Below are 23482 nucleotides of genomic sequence, written 5' to 3' on the forward strand. Positions count from 1 at the left end.
TACTTATAACTCTCGCCAGGAAAGATTGCCGGTCACAGCACACCTTGTGTCGATTTACAATCTTTGTTGTTATTAAGATGCGAGCGACTTCTGGACCGGTCACAGCACACCTTGTGTCGATTTACATGTTGTTATTAAGATGCGAGCGACTACATGTTGAACAAAAAGTCTTTGCGTTCAACATTGACACGATAGTATCTCGGAAATCGCTAGCACCTTACGAAAAACAGAGATTGTAGATCGGGATCAAGTGTTCTGTGACCGGCAATCTTTCCTGGCGAGAGTTATAGTAACTAAAGGGGAGGATTCGTCCGATCAAAAACTCACCTGTCCCATGCACAGATAAAATTTATCTGTGTATGTAATCCTGGCCGTTTCACACTCTCTCCTAGCCTCTTCTGTTTTCTCTGTCTTTCTCCTGTCCTCTGCTGTTTACCTACGCACCCGCTCTCTACCAACATCTTTCACCCTCTCTTGACTTTCCTGTCGCTCCTGCCACCTACTCTCCTGCCCTTCATTCTATTGCTTTGACATAGCATTTTCGGTCTGCTTCTCAGCTCTTACTTTTCCTGTCCCATCTTCTTCCCTCTCTTTGCTAGGTACCTACTACGATTGTATATTACCATTGTATATACATGGTGCTACCTATACTTGTTCGTATGTAGTTGTTACCGTTCTTGCTATTCACATGTTTTGAATTTTAAAGATTATAAGTTCGCTGTGAATGTTACCGCAATTTTGTTTGACAAGTGATTTGGCAAAATTCATTTTGTACCTATTTTTGCATTATATTTGAAAATATTAAAATGGCATCTAACTCATCCTATCTACGTGAAATTATACGAGCAATTAAGGTTTTAGATAAAGAAGACGGTGTAACTATGAAAGACCTTACGAGATATTTAACTCCAAGGGTGTGTAAACGTTACCGTAATCGTAAATACGCAATGTTGGGCGTATGCGCAGCTCTGCGGCGAGGAGTCGAGTCTGGAAACATTAATGTAAAACCTGAAAGATACTTTTTAAAACGCCACGCATCCCTAATAGACACGTCATCATCGTCATCGTACAGTTCAGTAGACGATGGGACTCGTTCTAAAATAAAAAGCAGCGATTCTGGTGACCGTCTTCCCGCTACCTTCACTCACCAAAATAGTCCTAAAAAAGTCAAACAGGAAGAGACTGTACACGAAGTTGAAGTAGTCTCACATACACAGGTACCCAAAAACAGCATAGATCACATTGAAACGTTTGATGATACAAACAACTCAAATAATGATGATGATGACATTAAAAATGTCCCACAAGAGGAGACTACAGTACACGAAGTTGAAGTACTTGTACATACAGTGGAAAACAAAAACAGCATAGATTACATTGAACAGTTTGAACGTACAAGAAATTCAAATAATGATGACCGTGATATCGCTCTGAGCCTTATGTACATCAATTAAACCAAAGACTACTACTCTTTGATTAAACCTAAACACCAAGTGATATACGACCGACTGTATAAATGATATAATACGTTCCATGACATGTGTTTGGTACCTACAATAAAAATTTGACATATTTATTTATTGTCTTTCTTGTTCTGGGCCCTTAACAGGTGCCCAATTACAGAGTGCGACCCATAATGTTTTTTAGAGGTGCCTCTGCAGAAGGTTCTGAAGAAGCTGTTCTATACTCCGGTATTTGCCTTAACTCAAGGTGTATTGTTTGTTTTTCAGTTATTTGAATATTCGCCAGTATAACACTTTGCGCTAGGCTCCGTGAAGTTAGCAGAACATTGACATTGACGTATCGCTAACTAACACTCTCTCTGTTATTCTAGGCGTGAATTTTTCGTTAGCGAATTGTCCTGGGAACAAATTGTCCGGGAATTAGCTCATAAACTCCCTTAGGGATAAACAATGTAACGGAAATTTAATTATATATGATTTATTTATGCACAATTAAATTACCCATGAATTTATAACGGTCTTTAAATATTATCATTATTATTTATCACATGCGTGTACTCAAATTTATAACACGAGCGCGAGTTTCACTATTTATCACTTCGGCATCACTATTGGAACTTCTACTAAAAACAATTCAAGTTGCTTACGTAACAAACGAAAAGTTTCTAGACTCAGCATCATACTTTCTGGAAAGAACACGTAACATCTTTCATTCCCTATTTCCGGAAACTACTCTTTTACGGACTTAATTTATGGCGCCTTGATATCTCTCTAGACAACTTGCTACAATAAATTAAAAGCGAAAAGCTTGTACATAGTTTATTTTATTGACCAAGAAAATCAAAAGCTGACACACTAATTTCTACCAACTTAACCTTACTACTAAACGAATACATAAGGTATAAGATATTTTACAGTGTCTGATACCAAAAATAAATCACAAACGGTAAGAGGGTTGAAGCGTATGTGAGGAAATCAATAGTTGAAACTATGTACCTGCCAAGAAAAGGAAAGTTGAAAGAGACAGGCAGCTGACAGAGGTGAAACGAACGCGCATTAAACTTAAAAAAAAATGTTTACACAAAACAGTAATGTACTTTCACTTGGTGTTATTGGAACCGAACATAACTGCGAATCCACAGAACCCTGAACCCGTAAAAAATAATTTTACCCGGAACCTATTAATATTTCATATGGGGTTCCAACCCCTGGTTAATAACGGTAAAAACAAGGACATTGGTATTTTTAACGTACTTAAAGCTGAATTTATAGTTCCGTACCCACAACACCGTACCGTAACGTTTGGAATTAAACCCTACTTGTTGCGTGTGAACATTTATAATTCACTTTAACGTTGCGTTAGAACGGTTACGGTACGTAGGAAATGCACAAATCTTATTTCTTACGGTAAATCGTGCTAACGCGCTTGTCTTCGGTAGTACTTGGATAATTCAAACAGTTGAGTTTGTCCTGACGTTCGTTTCGTTTATTTACAATAATTATTGACACTTTCTTGGTTATTATTATTTTGAAATGCATGATACTCTTACTGACAGATGACATACAATGACAGAATTCGCTACGCGCTAACGCGCAAGCTCATCACTTGCCACTACGGAACTATAAATCGTATTATTTTCGTTAACGTAAGATTTTACGGTTCCCGTTCTTACGGAACTATAAATCCGGCTTTACTTTTACCCACTGTATATATAAAAATTGTATATGAATAGAGTTAGTACCCTGTATATAAAATTGGGCCTACTACTCACGTGACACACAGACCAGCTTTGATTGGCTATCCAAATTTGTAATGAAAAAATAAATTATTCATAAATCGCAACCCCAAAAATTAAATCGGTGGGAAGATAAAAAGACAATGGAGGATAAAGACAATTCTTCGGCAGTTTTAGATGTATTAATTGAAAATAAAGCGGTGCCCAGTCTTCTGAAGGACGCAATGGAAAGTGACCGTGCCAGCCTCTGTAGCAACTCCACAATTGATAATTCCTTGGTAAATATTAAATGCAACCAATAGTTTATGTTTACACCTTGATGCAGGTGCAATCGCCGAGCCTAGAAAGCTTCTCAACGATACCGGACACCGAAGCTCTATCTGAGTTAAACATTGACGAAAATTCCGACTTGTACATCAAAGTCGACAATCCCCAGAAGCACCTAGATACCTTAGAGACCTATATCACCTTTCGTATAACCACACGAGTTGCAAGGATTGAATTCACTGAAAACGAGTACGTTGTACGAAGGCGGTACAATGAATTCGCCTGGCTTCGTCAAAGATTGCTCGACTGCCACCCATTTTGTATTGTTCCAGTAATACATTTGGTTAACGAAGACTTGGATTTTTTTAATTATCGCTGCCATTTTAGCCACTGCCCGCCAAACATACGTTAATAGGACAGCTAGATCGATATGCCAAAGACTTTATTCTGGTGCGGATGAAACTATTAAATACGTTTATTACGAGAGTAGCTCAGCATCCTATTTTAAGTTGTAATGAACACTTGAAGATTTTTTTAACTGCTAGTCAAGGTGTAAGTATACATTACATAATGATTTTTTTTTGTACTTTACGTGTTTATGAACCTTCTGCTGGTTGCAAGGTCTTGTAGATGGGGTAAAAATACGAATTTAAAGCACTGTTAAATGTTAATTGTAGTTAGTTAAGTATAGTGTGAGGGCAGTGGTGTATTGGTAAATTACGGTAAGGGTATACGCAGGCGTCGGTTTAACAGGGGTGGAGGGTTATGGAATATGAGTATCTGACATATGGGGGGGGGGGGTTAAAAATTCTCAATTTTTTGTTTTTTTACAAAACAGTTTTTTGTTGTTTTTTGAGGCAATGATACATGTAGGCAGTCATACAGACAGTTTTGCATTGTAGGTAGGATACCCATTACATCAACGACTTCTATTGACGAATTACTAAAAAATGTTTGGTATTTATTCGTAACAGGTGGTCTATGTCGTGAACTTTTGCTAATAAGGTGGATATTATTTTTTGGATGTAAACGAAAAATTTGTAAAAAAAAATCATTTTAATTGTTTTTTCATAATAACGCCAGCAGCAGAGGTCGAGAAGCGACTGCAAATCAATATTCGCAATAACTTTTCTTAAGAAACTTTTTGACCCATTAAATATGTCTTTCTCTGTTAGAACCGTAAAACCGATTGAAGCAATAATGTGCTAAAATACAAAAATGTGCTAAAATACAAACGTAAACTGCTTATCATATTCATATCTACAGAAATATTAATTTAATGTAATAAAATCTTTGCACAGTTGACATAAACGCCTATCTACATTCAACCATTCAATGTGAATTCCGAATCCGAATCGCTGCTTGTGTGAAACCATCAACATCGCTAACGGGTTTCATGCATTGCCTTGTTTTTTAGGACTTTCTAGAGGTTTGCTCGATTTAGAAATTAGTGAAATAGAAGTCGTTGCTCACAGGCTAATGTTTAATGCATCCACAACTCTCTGTGAAATGAAACATGTTACGTATACGAATTCTTATATTACTAAAGTAACCACTCACCACTCTTACTGCTGCGACTGGTGGACCACCATTATCTCTTTGTCGTTCAAGATAACGAATAAGATTAGTCATAAGTTTCTTACTTTTTCTTGGTAAATCTGATGGCACTTTTGGCAGTGCAGTGATACTTACGGAAGTTCTATAATTGTTCGCTATGAAACTAACGGATTTTTTATCGCCTAAAGTAGCAAAACGAGTAAATGAAATGCTGGCAAATTTAATTTTTTAATTTAAAAAAATTGACACTTCTCAATCAAATAATCGCGTCACCATGTCATGTCATGTCCGATTAGAATTTATTTTAAAAAATATCCAAAACCAAATTTAAATTGGCGTAAATAACATCAATTATATTTTACAGGATTTTAATTTACATCGGAAACAACGGTCCAATATAAACAATAAAATCTTAATGGGAAACACCTCAAACATGCTATCGACGCGTGCGTCAATAAAAAATCGTCACATCGAATTTGAGAAGGCAAGGGACTACTTAACAACACTATCCGAGAAACTTGTATCAATTGAAAAAATTGCAAGCAGGATCAATAAGGAGAGTCACGAGTACGTCAGCGAACTTCAAAGCTACTATCCGATTTTTTCGAATTGGTCAATGTCCGAACCGGAACTATCGCCGATATTGCAAAATATCGCGAACGCCTTCGAGAAGTGCACGTTTGCTCAAAGCGCGCTGATTTATAGTTATACGAATACTGTAGCGAATCCTATCAAAGAATTTTTAATGTACATAGACGTGATTAAGGACACATTACATAAGCGTGACCTTTATCAGCACATCTATAACACATCTTTGGATGATCTGGATAAGAAACGAACTGAAAAAGATCAGGTAGGTAATCAATCTTCACCTTATCACCGCACTAAATAATAAATCACTTAAATGTGCTTGTCAGAACCTGGTTAAATATATGTTCAGGTAATTATCCCATTTGTATCTTGCACTACACAATATCTGAATGAGAAGTTCGATGAGGGGGACATGGTCCTAAGCCCTTCACTCTCCATTCATTTGTGCTTATTTGTATTTAAACGCTTAAAATTCAGCACATGGAATTTGGCTTCGGATTGTGGGTGGATTAATATGCGCATTCTGAGTAAACCGCAGTGCCCAGAACACGTTATGGGTATAAATTTTGGGCATTGTCCGATTTCGGCTGTTGAGAATGTATAATAATAATACCATTTATTGAAGGCTCCAGGTATATGGTGTGTGCCAGGTAGGACGCACCATAGGGAAACGGCAGTGTATATATTGTGTGCACCACAGCACGAATGTTGTTTTCCGGGTCTCAGCAAATATGTCTTCCCTTCGCCCCGGAAAACATCCACTTTCCCGCCTTGGTACACAAAGTGCTATTAATGTATAAAATGCAATATTGCAAATAATATTTAATAAAATATAACAAGTGATACCTACTTCAAAAACTGGCAAAATGTTACACTCCAAAATATACAGCATGGTCTGTATGAAAAAATGAATTTTACCACAAAAAGTGCTCCAACAATGATATTGCCAAAATCAATTAAATAAATACAATTTATTTCCATGGACACATGATTGTAGTGCATAGGATGCGTCAAAAAATACATTACTTTACATTACTAAAAAATCATCTTTAATAATAAGAGCATTAAAAAAATCGACTAAACTTGAGAAGAGATTTTCTCTTTATTGAGCTCCAGAGACCAGTTGTCACATAAATTTAATGAACGTTTAGTAAAAAAAAGCGGGCGCGCTCGGATTCGAACCTGCGTTTGTAAGTCGACCGTTAAGCCATCTGCACAAACGGGACGCAAGTTTTACGTACGCTTTGGCTATACGATACAGCGTCTAATTCTGACAACATACTTCAATCCTTGCGCCACCTGGTATGTGAGTGAGGGACTACGAGTCTGATGACACTTGTCTCAAACAACAGGGTTTCCAGACCTGTGTGTACGACCGTCATCATATCATGGGTGAGTTCGGAAAAACATTATTCGCAGAGGTAGGTGTTTGCAAATGGTGACAAGGAATCTGTGACTTAAGTTTAGGAAATTTGCTACTCAAACTTAACCAACACTTAGATCATTCATTCTCAGCCAACAATCGATTGAATACTAAATTATTTTCTAGTGTTCAACCTATATTTCTTTTAAATTTTAGCCATGAAAATCAAGTAGACCATGGATTCATGGAAATTTTGTTTGGGTTATTGTATCCATGGTAACTAGCTGATAGCAATCAATAAAGATGGCTGACGGTAGAAACATTTTAAAATTTTAAATAATGTTTAAAAGATTATAAGATATAATTATACAAGGTGGACCATTAGTGCGTGGGTAGAAGATTGTGGGTTTATTAACGTGCATATTTAAAATTCATTGGCTCCTCTGTAGTCAATCCGCCATATTGGAAAAATAGCTAAACTTTCTTATGAAATGCTGCTTTTGTAGTTGAAGTCGCACAAATTCTCGATAGTGGATATTCTTTGCAATGATGAAAAGAACGGAAGATCGATGAATAGAAAAACCGTTTTTTGTAGATAACAGCCGTTGTAATGAGGGTAGAAAAACGTACAGCACCAATTTGGAAATCCGACAGTATTTCTTACGGTGGTACTTAAAGATATTACTTCCATCTATTATGATAAGGCATATATTTTAAAAAATATGTTTCGCGATCTTCAGAAAAAAATCAAAACGCTAATGTAAGGATAGGCAACTCAAATTGCACTTATAACGCCTGAGGCGACAACTCATTACTTGAAAGGGAAAACAAAAGAAACTACCTGGAATTACCCTACACATTGTTACGCCGTTCCTAATGATATGGATTAGATAAATTATTATTTATTTATTTGAAAGCTGTTGATTTGTAAATCATAATGTCACATATGCCCAAGACGAAAAATGGATATCCTATTATAGGTACATTGGAAATAATTTTTTATGTCTAAAACCTTTTGCATCCCATCAGGATGCTTCAAGAAATAAAAAAAACCTATAATGAGACTGTAATCATTTTTCCCTTTGACGGTGCGGGGGGTACGTACAATACTAGGTACTTCACCTATTATATCATAAGTAGTGCTGAATATGAACTCTGTTTTATAACAATGCTTTCAAACTACCAGAAGCGTAGCACTTTGTTTAGTTAGATCAAATCAAATATGACTAAATTACACGTTTGTGTATATTTCCCATCTAAAATTATCAGTTTTCTCAGATAATCCAGTATGCGGAGCAGTCAGAAGGGCCGATTCCTGCAAAATGTGGTGTAAACGATTTTAACGTTTTAAATGGTCCATTTGGGTCCAAATAACATGTATTTGAAGAGTGCACACCAATTTTTTCCCGGCACAACTTTTGGCAGCCAAAAAACCTCAAAACGTTCTGACTTTTTCAGTTTTTCGCTTAAAACTCGAAAACGGTCCATATTTTATGAATAACACTTCTTTAGTAAATGAAAGCAAACAAAATTCTGCGATAAAAAAAAACAAACAAAATCGGTCCAATAGAACAATTTTTACAAGCGATCAAAAAAGGCCAATTTTTTCCAACTTTTCTAAAGAACTGAGTTAACCTTTTTTTAATGCGTTGTGGTTCCTAAAGGAACGATAAAATCCACTACCCCCCTCCCTAAAGATTGTAGAACATCAATCAGAAAGTTCAAAAAGTACCAACAATTTAAAATTGGACCAATTTTTGAAATTCGTTGGAAAAAATGGGTGTTTGTTGATGGCTTGTAAAAATTTTTCTATTGGACCGATTTTGTTTGTTTTTTTTGATCGACGCATAATTTTGTTTTCTTTAATTTTCTAAAGAATTGTTATTCATAAAATATGGACCGTTTTCGAGTTTTAAGCGAAAAACTAAAATAATGCCAAAAATCCATACTGCATATTCTGGAGTTACGAACGCGCTATAGTTACTAATCAACTTTGGTTTAAAAAATGCGGTTTATCTGCACAAGTGCACGATTTATACTTGTTTGTTTCCTCATTGAGGTATGAATAGAATATTTTGGGGAGTGATATGCGTTAAAAATGAATTGAGTTGCATGTTCGCGTCACTTCCGGTTTTGATGGAAGACATTTTTAAAATTGTTCTGTTTGTAAATACAATTTTGAAATTTTGGCTCATTTCGAGTATTCAATTCGTCAATTGGTTAGCCTACTTTGATTCACTTATGGTAAACTCAATCGTCCGCCATAACGTTTTAATTTTGCTAATGTCTAGAGTGCAAGTGTAATAATTAGCTGAACATTTTTGGCACAAAGTAGGTACATAGTAATTTTTGCGTACATTACAAATAAATCGCTAAGCACAGGGAAACTTTAATGGCTACTAATTATCTCATCTTTAGTTGTTAACTGCACAAAATGGATCCCATTCGAGCGGGTTCTCATTGTGGAAACAGCCGAGCGTTGATGATAAATTGGAAAAATTAGGTGTTCACATACCGCATTTAGTTAAGAAGGTCGAAACCAATCAAGACAATTTAGAGTGTGCTAACGAGTCGTTGCGAAGTGATCTGGAAAGATGGCAGCAGGATAAGCAAAGTTGTCTGAAGAAGATTCTTCTCGATTTCGTTAATAAACAGATCGAATGTTATGAGAAAAGTGTCGGTGCTTGGGAACACGTTACTGCCGAATTGAATTCGCAAAACGTCACATTGCGTAGTACAAAAAAATGATTGTTAAGGATCTCTTAAGTTTAATTATTTTTTTTATCTGCTTAAGCTGTTCCTTGGTTTGTTTTATGTAGCAAGTGTGAAAGTTGTTTCCGAATATGTGTTTGGAAAGGCGTTTGCTGTGTTTACAACAGTATTATTTATTTCGTGATTACGCGGATGTAAAAATAATCATATCTGTTATACTCAATTATAAACATCACAATGACAATGTGCCTTTATTACACATGTTTTGGGGTCCAAATGTGCTTAATTAAATTTTTTTCTTGCTTTATGTGCGTGATTGATATGAATAATATTTGCACGGCCTGCGAATTCAACCATTACTCCTTACGCAAGTGGGAATGACCAAAAATTTTGATGAGTGCACAAGGTCAAACCATGACCATGCAAAATAACGTTTTAGTATATCTCAATGGTTGTTTGTCTATTTTTACTGTACTTTTACATTTCTGCTATTACAAACTTAATGTGAATAATTATCAATGTTACTTAATTAGTGTGTTAGCTAAGGCAGCTTAAGTAGATATTTCTAAAAAAATTACATTCCAAATGCTTGTTCGATGCAAGTTACTGTATATACTCACCTCACTTTAGTATTAATTATTTATAATTGTTGCTACAAGAAAAAATGTCCTAAATATTTAAATTCTTTAATAAACTTTGTTATTGACATAAATAGGGCGCAATTTGATTACAAGAGTAACAATATTTGTTATATTTATTGTTATCAAATGTTGCCAAAATTTGACTGGTGCGTTCTTTTAGTGATTTGTCACAGCTTCGAGTTTGCGTCGATATCCAATGAGAAAAATTTGTAGCTTCTGCAGATCCAAGGCTTTCAATTTCCTTTCTGATCGGTACCTAAAAATAAATCTTTAAGTAAACTATGCACTTAATTAGAGGAAATTAATTTAAAATTTGTCACACATTCTGTGTGAATTAACAACTTTAATCGTGGTATTTGAAACAGCATGTAATCACGTCTTGGGAGCGCAAATGGTTGGGAAACATAATAATAATAATAATGTTAATTCGTTTTCAACAAAAACAAAATGTAACAATAAAACTTAAATATATCGAAAATGTATAATAAACCATATTAAGTAACTCTAGAGAATGAATAAACATTTAAATAATCACAGAAGTAGTGTATCTACTTGTACGTGATATAATGGCTCCGATCTAATAATAATAATAATCTTTGTTGTTGTTAAGTCAAAAAAATTTTGTTTACAAATGTCAATTTTGAAATAGAAGGCGTAGATTTAGGTTGAAAAGTTAGTCTACGTCCATTTTCTACTCCATAATGCAATACCTCTCTTTACCAAAATACGCATGGTAAAAAGCTTGTGGGTTTTACATTTTGCGAAGAACACAATAAACCCTTTGAAAAATACACTTAAATTCCTTAAAATGATATACCACAGCTTTTTTATTATTTTGAATTACATAAGGCTTTTAACTTAAAATTAAATCATGACAGTAACCTTTTTTCACTATGCACTATAATCTGTTCACCCAACCGATGCAGTTAAGCCACTCGCAATAAATTTTGGCCAATGTAATGACAGACCCGGTTCACAGCCACAAAATTATAAAAACCGGGAAATTTAAAATCGCATGTCACATTGTATGACTAAGTTATAAAGTGTTATGTTTTGAATATTGACCTTTCAACACACAGCAGTGCATACTTTCAAATTGCAATTATAATTGGAAGCAAATAGTTGCGAGTTACAGGTTTTGAAAGTTCGGCACATTAAAAATGTTCATTTAAATGTGCCGGGAATTTTTTGGGAGGAGCTTAACTGCATTTTCTGTATCAGCTGGTGACTGACATCGACATATGGATACACTTTAACAAAACCACTTCTGGAAGCGCATACAGTTTAAACTTGAATGTTGTAGAGAGGGTTACATTTTGCAACTGGCAACGATCGCCTTTTCCGCATCGACCACCGAGAGAGGGGAAGAGACATATTTCGCATCTTCCATAGACCGCCTCTTTGTTAGCGACCACCGATTAACTTCGAACGCCTTTTCTATATCAGTCGGTGACAGCATCAACCGCCTCATCACTTGAAAGGGGACCATAGACCACCTCTTTGTTAGCGACCACCGATTCACTCGAACGCATTTTCAGCCGGTGACTAATATCGACCGCTTCACCACTTGAAAGGGGAAGGAACATCTTTCACATCTTCCATACACCGCCTCTTTCTTAGCGATCGTCGATTAACTTTGAACGCCATTTCTATATCAGCCAATAACTAGCATCGACCGCCTCATCGAGTCATCGCTCAAAAGGAGGAGGGACATCTTAATGTAATATTAATTAAATCGTGGAAAAATAGCATAACCTCTTGGCGGGCCACACATTAAAGAAACTTGAAACATGAACTGCGAAACAGAAAACTCTCTCGTCACTGCATCCTTGCAACAGTTGTTTACGGGCGAAGCCGTTCTAGTTACGAGTATCTAATTCAATGAACGTTCCTAAACAAATGCAGGCAAAATTAAAGTTGGAATGTTGCTCACAATCTTACCAACTTAAAAGTAATCATGAAATATAAGTAACATAACCTCACATTTCGAAGAAATGATGTGAACTTTATATTACGATTGTGGAAAATGTTTTTCGGTGACTTTCACTGTTGACAACAAACCATACGTACCAGGATATCAATAAACCTTATCACATTAGTAATCATTCGCCGCATCCCAGTATATGTGCACCAATACTAAAACTAACCTATAATTAATACTTCCTTGATCCTTTTTCGTCCGTTTATTTTGCTGCACAGTCTTCTCTGCTCATTACTTTCGCTCTTTTCAAAACAACCTTTTTCAAAGCAGAAGAACATTCGCAGTGTATTTCCATATGACGCTGGTATTGGTGCATTCTGTCGCCTAATGGGACAAATGATTACTAACGTCATGTCACCTACCACCTACTAAGGACTCTAGGTTCATGCTAGAAAGAAAAAACCACATTCAAGTACTACCAGAACCAAATGTGGTACATATATTCTTAGACATGAAAGGGCAGAATCGCCCATGCGCAGGTGTGCGGGTGGTATTTGTGCTAGCAACAGCAAATTTTTTAATATCAGTTTATTTATATAAAAATAAAGAATCGAAACTTTCTTTTTAAAACAAACAAACATGAATGACTTGCACTGACAAAAATTCTATTAGCCAACATAACCACCAGTGTCATATAGTTTCAGAATCAGATCTGACCATAGCTTAGTGTACGCAGTTGCACCCCTCTATGAATCCTACACTCAAAAAATATACCTGGTTGCCTTCTGGTGATGAAGGCAGCTAATTTGTTTTTACAGATCATGTCCCAAACTGTCTTTCTAATTTGACACGCCTATAAATACATACCTTGCAGAGCATACACCTATCTTCTGATGGTTCATTATTAACTCCCAATTTATCTCCAGTTCGTACAATTGTGGAAATCGTCGCCGGATAATTGACATGCAAATCGGCAAGAAATTTCTCCACTAGATTTTGCATACTAGAATACGGATTCTTTGTTTTACGATAAAAACTGACCGGTTCCAAGTGGTTAAAATAATTATACAAAGCCAACTCCTTTATTGTAAAATTGCGCAACGGCCGTAAAACACTTACATCCATGTCCCTAGAATCCACCACACCCTAAAAAATTGTTGCTAGATTCAAAAAACAAAACTTGATCGCCTACCGTGTCATATACAATATTCTCACCTCTACCTAGCGTTACATTTTTAAGCAGCTGAGAGGCAATATCAATTCCTAGATCAGTTGTAAAAATGCACTGGCAACCCAAATGCTTAGCCACCTTTAGCAGTAGTTCACGTCTAAAAGAGATAATCAAAACTAATGCTTCAAAGTGTGAAGCAACATACTCAAAATAATGTACAATTTCCGTTTGTGTAGTTAAGGTTGAATTACTTTTTACAGCAGCCCTAATTTTCATATTGTCATCTGGATCTATCCTCAAATCTTCAACCTTTTCATGCACAATTGATGGCAAATTTGACTTGTTGGTAACATACTGTGCCAAATTAATGAAAACTATTGGAAAATTTAACCTTTCAGCTTCATCGCTGACTTGACGTGATATATGTGTTCTATCTTCGACATTTAATTCATAATTATCTACAAATCAAGTGTAATATTAATTCAGTACCGGTTATGAAAACAATACCTTCAATATAAGCAATAATCGGTTTAAAACGTATCTTCTTAGGTGTGTTCAAGTCGAGGCCAGTTCTTAAAAAATGTAATAGAGCAGTGCTTGCATGGCCTGCCTTATGATGTATAAGCACACTTTCGTTCGGTTGAACAACTCGATTTTTACCTAGTAACGCTTTAAACTTATGTACGGTGCCAGAGAGAAAACAGGCTTTGCAGTAAGGGTACTGGTTGTGCAATATAACTTGCGGTTTTAAAGTTCGACATTTAATGCATAGAGCGTTGGTACTAAAACAACAATTAAAGAACATGATATCTACCTCAAAATACAAAGATATTGGGATCATTAGATAAATATGGCTTACAAGTTTAGGGTTATTTTCTTTTGCATAAACTTTGCTTTTTCTTCATCTACATCGTCACCAACGCTACACATTTTAACAACACTGGGACCACTACTGACAGCTCTTAGACTAGACTATGGTAAAATAAAATAGAAAGTTTCAAATTTTAATAATAGAAAAGTGAGGTTAAGGAATGCGAGTAGGTTAGGTAACACGTGATTGGTGATTTCTTATGACTTATATATTACCACAGAATATAGATTACACTACGCTACAGGGACTGTATTAAATTAAGTCACTGTACGCTATAATCCAGTTAAATTGTATTTTTACCAGGAAAGTTGTGGGGTAGTTTTGATTTCTTTGATTCTATATGTTTTTTGGGGTGCTGAATCCGAATCTGAGGTTTGCTAACAAAATTTCATGACGCAACATTGAAAAAAATACAAAAGAAGTTGAAAAAGATATTTTTTTGGCAGTTTTGTGCTTACAACTGGAAAACTATCAACTTTTCGAAAATAACCTTCCTATTCAAAATTAAAGTACATAAAATTTCCTACAGATTCCACTATTTAGTTTTTTTCCTCGATAAACCGTTCGGGCTCAAGCGCCAGTTGAAAATTGGCGTATTTCGGCTGTCTCCACAAAACATAGTTTTTTCGCACTAAAACCCTAAATTAATATTAAGCGTTGTCAATAAGTGAATTCCTTGCATTTACCTATTATTATTTGAATTTTATATGTAAATGTGGTTTTTTCTCATTTTCATAACGTTCAAGGTGTTTATTGTAGTCCAGAATTGTATGAAAAGTTAATTTCTAACGAACAACAGTATATCATATTATTATATTATTTATAATATATAATACTTATACTGTGCTATCTAAAACTATTCCCACTCTCTTCCGAACCAGATAAAGAAATCACAAAACCCTACCTTAGCATGTTTGGATAATTATTGTTGAATTTGGGAAAGTGGCGCTGTGGTCATTATTAATTCAAAAAATTCAAATGGCAAAAGGGGTATATTGATTTCCTATTCAACGGCATTATCAGCCTTATGCTGTAAGTACATTGACTTTCATGTCAACATTGGCATGATTTCAATAAAATTGACTTTCTATTTCAATCTTGAAAAAAATCGGTATGCTGTATGTCTACTTGACTTGAAGTTATTGAAATTTATAAAGATTGAAATTTAAGTCAAGCGTTTATTTGGCAACATCGCATTTTCTCTGCAACTTCTAACTTCATTATACATTTAACCTAACCTTATTGACGTTATTTTAATTTATTTAACCCTACATTTCTTTACATCGATTGCGCGAAAATTGGTGATCGGTTTTTTGCTGCTCGCATTAGAATTAAACAGAAGTAAGTATATGTATTAACATAATTCAATAAATAAATGCTGATGAAATGCAGTAATATAGCATGTGTGTTTTGTAGATGCCCCCCAAAAAGGCTACACAAGAGCAATACCAGCTTCTAGTGGAGCAGGTTGGAGAATCTAGTTGTTTGAAGTGGGGAAAGGGTACTCTTGATCAAAAAAAGGAAGAGTGGAGCAGGATTGGTGCAGTTCTTAATTCTGTAGGAGGAGTGGAGAAAACTCCTGAAGGTTGGAAAAAGGTACTGGAATACAAATACTATGATGATTTATTCACTAATTTTTTTATTTATACAGGCATTCGTGGAGATGAAATCGCACATAAAATCAAAAATTAGGAATGGTAAGGATTTAAATGCCATTGAAAAGAAATGTGCCGAAATTGCTGGATTGAATGTGTTATGCAGCGGCATGAGCTCTGTTGAAGAGTTGGGAGTGGAGCCGCAGGGTAAGTTTTTAAATAATAAATAAAATGGACCTTCACAAGGTAAACCTGAGTAACATAAATATAATATACATAAGTGGCATCGTATAAGCCTCAGATATACATTTTTTTCTTGAAGTGTGGTTTCATATGATACAAAGGACTGTTATCAAACAAGTAAATTAGTTTAATTATAGGAAAATCAGAGGAACCCCTTCAAGATGAAGTTGCTGAGGAGACTGTGGAGGAGAATGTAAAGGAAAATAATGCTGTAAATGTAAATGACGAAGACGCCGATAGAGAAACAGGCTCACATGATGTTCCCGTTACTTCAAAATCAAAATCCAAACCAAAATCAACATATTGTAAGTATCATCCAGCATACATAACTTTATAAAGAAGAGCTTTATATAGTAAACTTTTTATTTTCAGTATTATTAAATGATCATCTGTCCTCGACAAATGAAGGGCTACGTGAAATAGCAACAGCTATACACTCGGTGGCAGATGCACTGAATAATATTGCTGTTGCTATTTCAATTAGACAGCAATAGTTTCAAAATAGGCTTAATTTTGTAAATATGTTTTGAGGTTCAGTTGTGTGATATTTAATATAAATTTGTTCACACCACTGAAACTAGTTTCAAGTTATAACATACCATAATCATTGGCTATAAATTATTAAATACTCTACCAATTATGTTTATGAGAATGTTATTTCAGTTTTTTTACGTTTTATGTGTTGAATTATGTTTATAATATAATGGTTACAAAATGAAGTCTGATGTTTTTACAGCAATTAAAAAAAAGACCTTATCTGAACAATATGAAATGTACATTCATTTTAAAAAATGCAAACATCATAATGAAGAAGCGTTTGAGACTCTATGTTCGGAACTCAATACAATAAGAAATGGCCCGAAACGGTCGACCTTAAATTGGAAAAAGGTACATAAGCATCATCTTTTTTTTGAAACTTTTCCAAGTTTGGTAGATTTTCAGCGAATGGGAATCGAAGGTGAAGGCCAAAGCAAGGCGTATTTACATGGAGCGTGAGATCACGGGAGGTGGGGTTCCAATTATTGAAATTTTAAATGATTTGGAAAGAAGATTGTTGGAAGTTTTAAGTAAAGTATTAATATACGGCCACCCTAAAGTTATAGAACTTGGGTTTTTAAAATGCAAAAAATTGAAAAGGGCTCCACCAACTATTGTTGCGAGAAAGCTCTACAAGCGTAAAAGACATTTAAGTATGACTTCATTAATTTTTATAAAATGACTTTATTTTTTTTAGAGGTACCAATGGATTTGCGTAACCTTATTAAAGACAATTCAAAAAAGCTAGTTAATAGTTTATTACTTATAAAAAACAGTCTCCAAGCGCTGGATGATGCTATTGTAAATTTTATAAAAATACAAGAATAAAACTTAACTTTTTTTTACAAACAGTAATTTTCTACTACTCTATTTCTTACAATACGGCCTTGGTGTAAAACGTTTCTTTCAGGAAGATCTAATTCTTCATCCGCATTTTGATTGTTATTGTTTACTTCATTGTTATTTTCTTCTTCATGACAATTATCTAAGAACATTTTTAACAAATAACTATACAATACACTTATGCAGTTACAACATACCATTTATGTCACCTAAATATTCATTCCTGTCAATACACAAATTGTGCATGATAGCAGCAGCATAAATAATCTGTGCTGCTCTCTCAGGAGCATAATGCAAGGTTCGATGTTTGAGAAGGCATCTAAATCTTTGTTTTAATAGACCATTTGTTCTTTCTATGATATTTCGGATTGTTTTATGTCGGCGATTGTATTCTCTTTCACTATTAGTAACTGGATTAGCTATTGGTGTTAACAGCCAAGGCTCTAAGGGGTACCCTGCGTCTCCTATAATGTATGTAACTGGTGAAGTAAACAACAACATTAAAATGTGCATACCTAACAGATATGTCATTTGACGACCATTTCCTCTAAAGTTGTTCACTAAGTGCCTTCTGACCAATGATGTCTGCCAAATGGCAGAATCGTGCACAGATCCCGGAAATCTTGCGTTTATGTTTAAAATTTTTAACTTTGTATTACAAATCTGCAAAAAATTCAGTAGATAGTACATTGGTTGCTAAGAAACTATTTATTTTGCTTACTATTTGAACATTTAAGCTATAGTATTGTTTTCGACAGTAAAATACAACACCGGGCATTTCTGGGTCTTCTGTTTTTGGGGCTATGATAGCAACTTGTGTACAGTCAATACATCCAATTATTCCTGGAAATCCACCACTATCTACAAAACTGAAACAAGTTATGGTACATAGATATTTAATTATGTAGAAGGTATATCTTGTTTCAAAGCAAATAAATAAGTACCTATAGATTAGCAATTGCAACACTAAAAGCGGTCATCATGATTGCAATGGTTTCATGTTTTCAAATTGTTCTATATGGCAATCTCAAATGCAGCTGGTTGTATACATGTTACTAATCTTGTACTTCAATTAATTAATTCCCAACTCACCGTTGTTTTTCCTGGTTTTTCTCCACTTCAGTTTCCGGGAACTTTATGAGGTGGCCTAATACTTGTACTAAAATGTCAGTTACTTCTGTAAGACATCTGCTTACTGAAGTTTGATGCATGCTTGTCAGGTAATCTTGACCTACCCCTCTTTGATATGATCCATGACTTAAAAAGTGTAATGCAGCAAAAAACTAAAGTTAAACAAAAACTAGCATTGCACTTGACAACACGTTACTTACCCTAAGACCTTTAGGGATGGCTGTTGTGCGTGCTGAATCCCTCATATGTGGAAGAATTTGATCAAGTACCCATTGAGCTAGCTGCCTTGATATGCGAAACAAACCTTTAAAAGTAATTTCAGGCAAAGTTAAAGGATCACTATGATCTCTCAATTGTCGACGTTGTAGATTCAATTGGCGTCTGTTAAAAGCATTATTTTCATGTTCTTTATTAGTTCAGTCTTGTGTCTTACCTGACAATTTCGTTTTCAAGTACGTCAATAATAAAAACTAGTTCCATTTTGATTACACTACCTCAGATGTCACAGTTCACTAACGAAAAGGATTAATTGATGTAAAAACCACGCAAGTTTAATTATATTTTGAGTTAATTTGGCTCAAACAAAACTCAACAGTTGCTATACTACACAAATTTCAGTTACGAAATATTCTTGACTTTATTTTAGTTCCTTAACGGGCAAAGTTTTTCAAGACTATATAATTATTGACTTTTTTCAATGTTGAGATAGGAATACTTCAAGGATTTGTCTTAGAGCATACGAACTATATGTCAATTGACCTGATTTCAATATATTGAAATAGGAAAATTTCAATAAATTGAGTACAGTGCTATTCTGCATACCAATCCGCCATATTTATTGAAATGTCTTTCATATGTCAATCTTATGACGTCATTTCAAGCTTGACTTAATGTCAATGTACTTACTGCATAGGGCTGATTCCCTCTTGCTCCGGTGTTCTGAAGAATCACGTACTTCTCGGAGTGGGGTAACGCAAGTTATGTCTGCTAACAACTGAACCCGATTTATTTCTTTTCTGTTTACATGTTAGCCAGCGACAAAAAGCGAGTTCATGATTTTGGACTGTCCGTCCGTCCATCTGTGTAACTTTGTGCGCTTGTGTATGTATGTGTATGGGAGGAGGGCCTCGAGACTGCAAACGTAGGTACACGGGGACGTAATGGGCCTTGGCTCATCTGTGAAGGAGTGGGAGAGTTTTATACCAGACGGAACAGTTATAAAATCTTTTGAGGAGACCGGTAGACAATGAAAAGTACGGATTTATATTTGCACAGAATAATAATAAAATAATAATAAATGATGAGTATTTGCGGATACAGCCGAAATACGCCAATTTTCAACTGGCGCTCGAGCCCGAACGGTTCATCGAGGAAAAAAACTAAATAGTGGGGTCTGTAGGAAATTTTAAGTACTTTCATTTTGAATAGGAAGGTTATTTTCGAAAAGTTGATAGTTTTCAAGTTGTAAGCACAAAACTGCCAAAAAAATATCTTTTTCAACTTCTTTTGTATTTTTTTCAATGTTGCGTCATGAAATTTTGTTGGCAAACCTCAGATTCGGATTCAGCACCCCAAAAAACATATAGAATCAAAGAAATCAAAACTACCCCACAACTTTCCCGCTAGATGCCCGTTTGAGCACAAATGGCCTGTATTAATATTTGGTACATTTAAAGGAACTTCTGTAACGATTTCCTTTTTTAACCCCCCCCCCCCCCCCCCGTTTGAGCGGCAATTGTAGCGGGTAGATAATTTGAACTTACTACTTTAAAATTTATCAAAATATGGGTTGCACCGAGTAGCTCAAACTAACGGGAATTCTTCGTATCTTACCTTATTACCTATCCGTACCTAATGATTCCCCCTGGAGTTGCACCGAGTTGACTTTTGTTCTGCCCAGATTGAAAAGAGTTCCTTACTGGATTAAAAAACTGCTTCAGCCTTTCTGATGTCGAGGTGCTTTTGGTTGATAATTAATTAATTATTTGATAAGAATTTATGAACTGTAGCGCGCCCGAAACACGCATTTCTAATTTTGTTTTCGTTATTGTAAAGCGAATGTGCCTCTGTTCAACTTGATCATGAAAATTAGCGCACCAATTCGATATCACATATTTCAAAATAGTCCAGCCAATCTATCCTGTATCCCTCCCTATACAGATATCTCAAAAACAAAAAAATGATCCCTAAGTGACAATTACAGTAAACTATGTATCATTTAAGATGCATTCAAATAAACACACAACTAATTTATTGACAATGACAATAAAAATAATTTATTCCGAAACACATTCGTAGAAAATCGTCAAGAAAAAGAAATACAGAGAGGCACAAGCCCGTTCTTACCTTTACCCCACGCGCAGGTGTTCGATCACCGATTAATAAGGAAAAACATAAAAATCACTTACAGTTTTTTTAATACACTCGTTGACAGCTTCAGAAAGCTAAAATATCAAGAGAATTAAGGGGTCTAGTTTTTGCTTCCAGTTTTTACCCTCGCTTTACACGATTCCTTGGAAGAAATAGTAATTTCAGGATAGTAGTATGCGATTAAGTTTTGAAAAGGTGAAGTTAAGTGCCCCGAAAACGCATCATTGTTTACTTAATTGTACTACTTGCACAAGTTTAGGCAAACTTATAGGATTCTGTACGTAACTTGAGATGAGACGTGGACAAAACTTGTGAATAACAAACTTCATCGTAACAATTTCCTCGAAGGTATTTCTTAATGTAAAGTTAGTTTCGTACAACTTTGAGGTGAGTAACTTGCCAGATATATTATTGAAGTGCGAGCGCCGAGTTTTCCTGACGGGTGGGTACTAGAAAAATTTAATTATGTAAGGGCTTAGACTGGCGTAGAGAGAGAGAGAGGTAATTCTCAACGACACTAAGTACTCCGCCTAAGCAAGTTGTTATTTTCTCGTTACACTTTAACAGACTTTCGGAATATTATCGAAAGCTCGCAACCGTGCGCCTTTAATAAAAACTTTGATTAGTAGGTAAGAGCAAAGTTAGTTCCCACTTCGTAGCTCGAAAATGTCTACTACAGGCTGAAATATGGCCCGGAGTTGACTGTACCAAGCGTCACAATTAACAGTAGACATTTTCCTGCGTTTCATTGTGTATTCAGCTCGTATTAACCTGCAGAAGTACGCGCGTTTGCATTATAATGTTAAATGTGGGGAAGTAGTTTAGATTTGTCTGTTCAACACTACAAATGCTAAATTATATTGATGCAAATTCATGCCTTTCCCAAAATTAGGCGAATTAGAACACCTTTAATAAATGAGCCTGCCACTTTGTGGAAATCATTTTAAGCTATTATCATCGTTTCCACTATAAATTACATTATACCTGCACTACTGCGTAGAGAATTTCGGAAATGTATTAATCATAATTTTGGTCGTATGCTTATTATTCGCGCCAATGAATGCATAAAGAGACAATCTTCGGAAGGCCACAAGAACAGCCTTTTTCAGAGGTGGGAAATAATTATTTGTATTAAACAATATGTATCCTTTTTATGTAGAGTGCTGGAATAAAAAAATGCGCTATTGTTTAAGTTTTTTTCGCCCGTCCGTCTGTCTGTCACTTGTGTAACACACGCGCAATTTTATTGTGCTTTCAAATTTGGTGACGACCAACTTTACCTCTGCCCTCTTGCATACACCATTATCTTTTCCCTTATTCTTAACACATGTTGCACCGTTGCACGATATATACCTCTAACTCCACTCACGTCTTTGAGCCTGCAGAGCAAAGGTGTGACAATTCCATTCATACATTATTATATGTCAGCAAAGTATGAGCAAAATTTCAAACGTCGAACCTTCGTCTGAATGGATCGGAAAGAAATTCCCTCCTTGCCTGACGTAGAAAGTAAAAAATGGTTAGTGTAATGTTGCAAAGGGCTCTCTAATTGATTCGCAACTGGGACTGTTACAATTTGTAAACCCCCATTGGGAATAACCGATTATTTAGTAATAAACGTATTAATATGCAACCGTGACACAAAAATAACCCCTCTCTCTAACCACATTTGCGAAACGAACTGTAATAATGAACCTGAAAACAACCCCAACAATTAAAATTTATTATTCTAGCGCCGCCGAATTTTACGTACTGTTAATTTGTATCATTCGGGCTGTCTACGGCAAAAAATTTAAATCGCCAGCTAACAGGGTGTGTATTGAAACGGAATGGTTTATTAATGATCGCGAGAGGCCTGTTAAAATTTTATCTGTATCGTAAAAAGAAGGACCATATTTTTTTTAGTAAGACTGCCGCCTCTTGTTTATTCAATAAAGCCCCCGTTTGCGTTGAATATAATCATTCATCTGTCAAATTCACATACTGTAATTCATTATGTATTTACAATGGATACTTTTTTGCGTAGTATGTTAATTTGGGCGGCGTGAGCTTGTATAAATAAGTGCCGGGGGGTTTCTTGCGAACTGGGAGGAGTTATCTGCCCCAAGGGTATCTAATTTCTATGACCTTATTTGGTAGAGTACGGTTTTTTAAACAGATAATCTTCTAAATTGATATACTAATGAGCGGACAAAATGTTGCGGTGATTTTATTAGCATAAAAGGCGCAAGATGCAATTTGTTTAGAAATGATTCTGCCGAGAAACAAATTACGGGTATTGAGCAGAGCTGGGCAGTATTCGATTTTGTAAATACTTTTTAGTATTCAAATCCTTTAAAGTATTCCAATACTTTGTAATTAAATACTTTTATGAATGCAGTATTTGTTTTTATAACTAAAATACTTTCACAAATATTTAGTATTCGAATACTTCGCAAGGTATTCGAATACTTCGCATAGTATTTGAATA

General features: G+C 35.3%; 4 protein-coding genes across 9 annotated transcripts; 2 read left to right on the forward strand and 2 right to left on the reverse strand.

Moving 5' to 3' along the window:
- The first annotated feature begins 3235 nt into the window (after positions 1–3235).
- On the forward strand, positions 3236–10832 carry LOC116176057 (sorting nexin-7-like). The gene is made up of 5 exons (XM_031494517.1): positions 3236–3477; positions 3525–3797; positions 3854–4018; positions 5388–5876; positions 9396–10832. The coding sequence occupies exons 1-5, from the start codon at positions 3343–3345 to the stop codon at positions 9723–9725; spliced, it is 1392 nt and encodes a 463-aa protein (XP_031350377.1). The 5' UTR covers positions 3236–3342; the 3' UTR covers positions 9726–10832.
- Positions 10360–14520, reverse strand: LOC116176058 (cytoplasmic tRNA 2-thiolation protein 2-A; the record flags this gene model as incomplete). The annotated part of the gene is given in 6 exon segments (XM_031494518.1): positions 10360–10586; positions 13119–13397; positions 13444–13579; positions 13628–13880; positions 13930–14204; positions 14282–14520. Coding segments are annotated over 6 exon segments (1212 nt in total). The 3' UTR covers positions 10360–10388.
- An 875-nt stretch (positions 14521–15395) lies between these two features.
- LOC116177193 lies at positions 15396–17517 on the forward strand. Of its 4 annotated transcripts, none has more exons than XM_031496090.1 (7): positions 15396–15634; positions 15694–15889; positions 15945–16095; positions 16269–16436; positions 16868–17019; positions 17066–17321; positions 17366–17517. In XM_031496090.1, exons 2-7 carry the CDS (start codon positions 15710–15712, stop codon positions 17494–17496), a joined length of 1038 nt encoding a protein of 345 aa, XP_031351950.1. In that variant the 5' UTR covers positions 15396–15634; positions 15694–15709; the 3' UTR covers positions 17497–17517. The 4 variants fall into 4 exon arrangements, with proteins under 4 accessions (XP_031351950.1, XP_031351949.1, XP_031351952.1 ...); XM_031496089.1 differs by having other exon boundaries at positions 15397–15634; positions 15710–15889; XM_031496091.1 differs by lacking the exon at positions 17366–17517 and having other exon boundaries at positions 15403–15634; positions 15710–15889; positions 17074–17338.
- Positions 17496–19610, reverse strand: LOC116177191 (putative nuclease HARBI1). 3 transcript variants are annotated; one of them, XM_031496088.1, is made up of 8 exons: positions 19549–19595; positions 19076–19154; positions 18843–19023; positions 18604–18794; positions 18233–18380; positions 18027–18174; positions 17709–17975; positions 17496–17653 (listed from the first exon to the last, which is right to left on the reverse strand). In XM_031496088.1, the coding sequence occupies exons 2-8, from the start codon at positions 19120–19122 to the stop codon at positions 17511–17513; spliced, it is 1125 nt and encodes a 374-aa protein (XP_031351948.1). In that variant the 5' UTR covers positions 19123–19154; positions 19549–19595; the 3' UTR covers positions 17496–17510. The 3 variants fall into 3 exon arrangements, 2 of the variants coding, with proteins under 2 accessions (XP_031351948.1, XP_031351947.1); XM_031496087.1 differs by having other exon boundaries at positions 19076–19610; XR_004146620.1 differs by having other exon boundaries at positions 17518–17653; positions 18233–18372; positions 18843–19610.
- Positions 19611–23482: the final 3872 nt, after the last annotated feature.

The sequence above is a fragment of the Photinus pyralis genome, unplaced genomic scaffold (genome assembly GCF_008802855.1).
Source record: "Photinus pyralis isolate 1611_PpyrPB1 unplaced genomic scaffold, Ppyr1.3 Ppyr1.4_LG7, whole genome shotgun sequence".
Classification (NCBI taxonomy): domain Eukaryota; kingdom Metazoa; phylum Arthropoda; class Insecta; order Coleoptera; family Lampyridae; genus Photinus; species Photinus pyralis.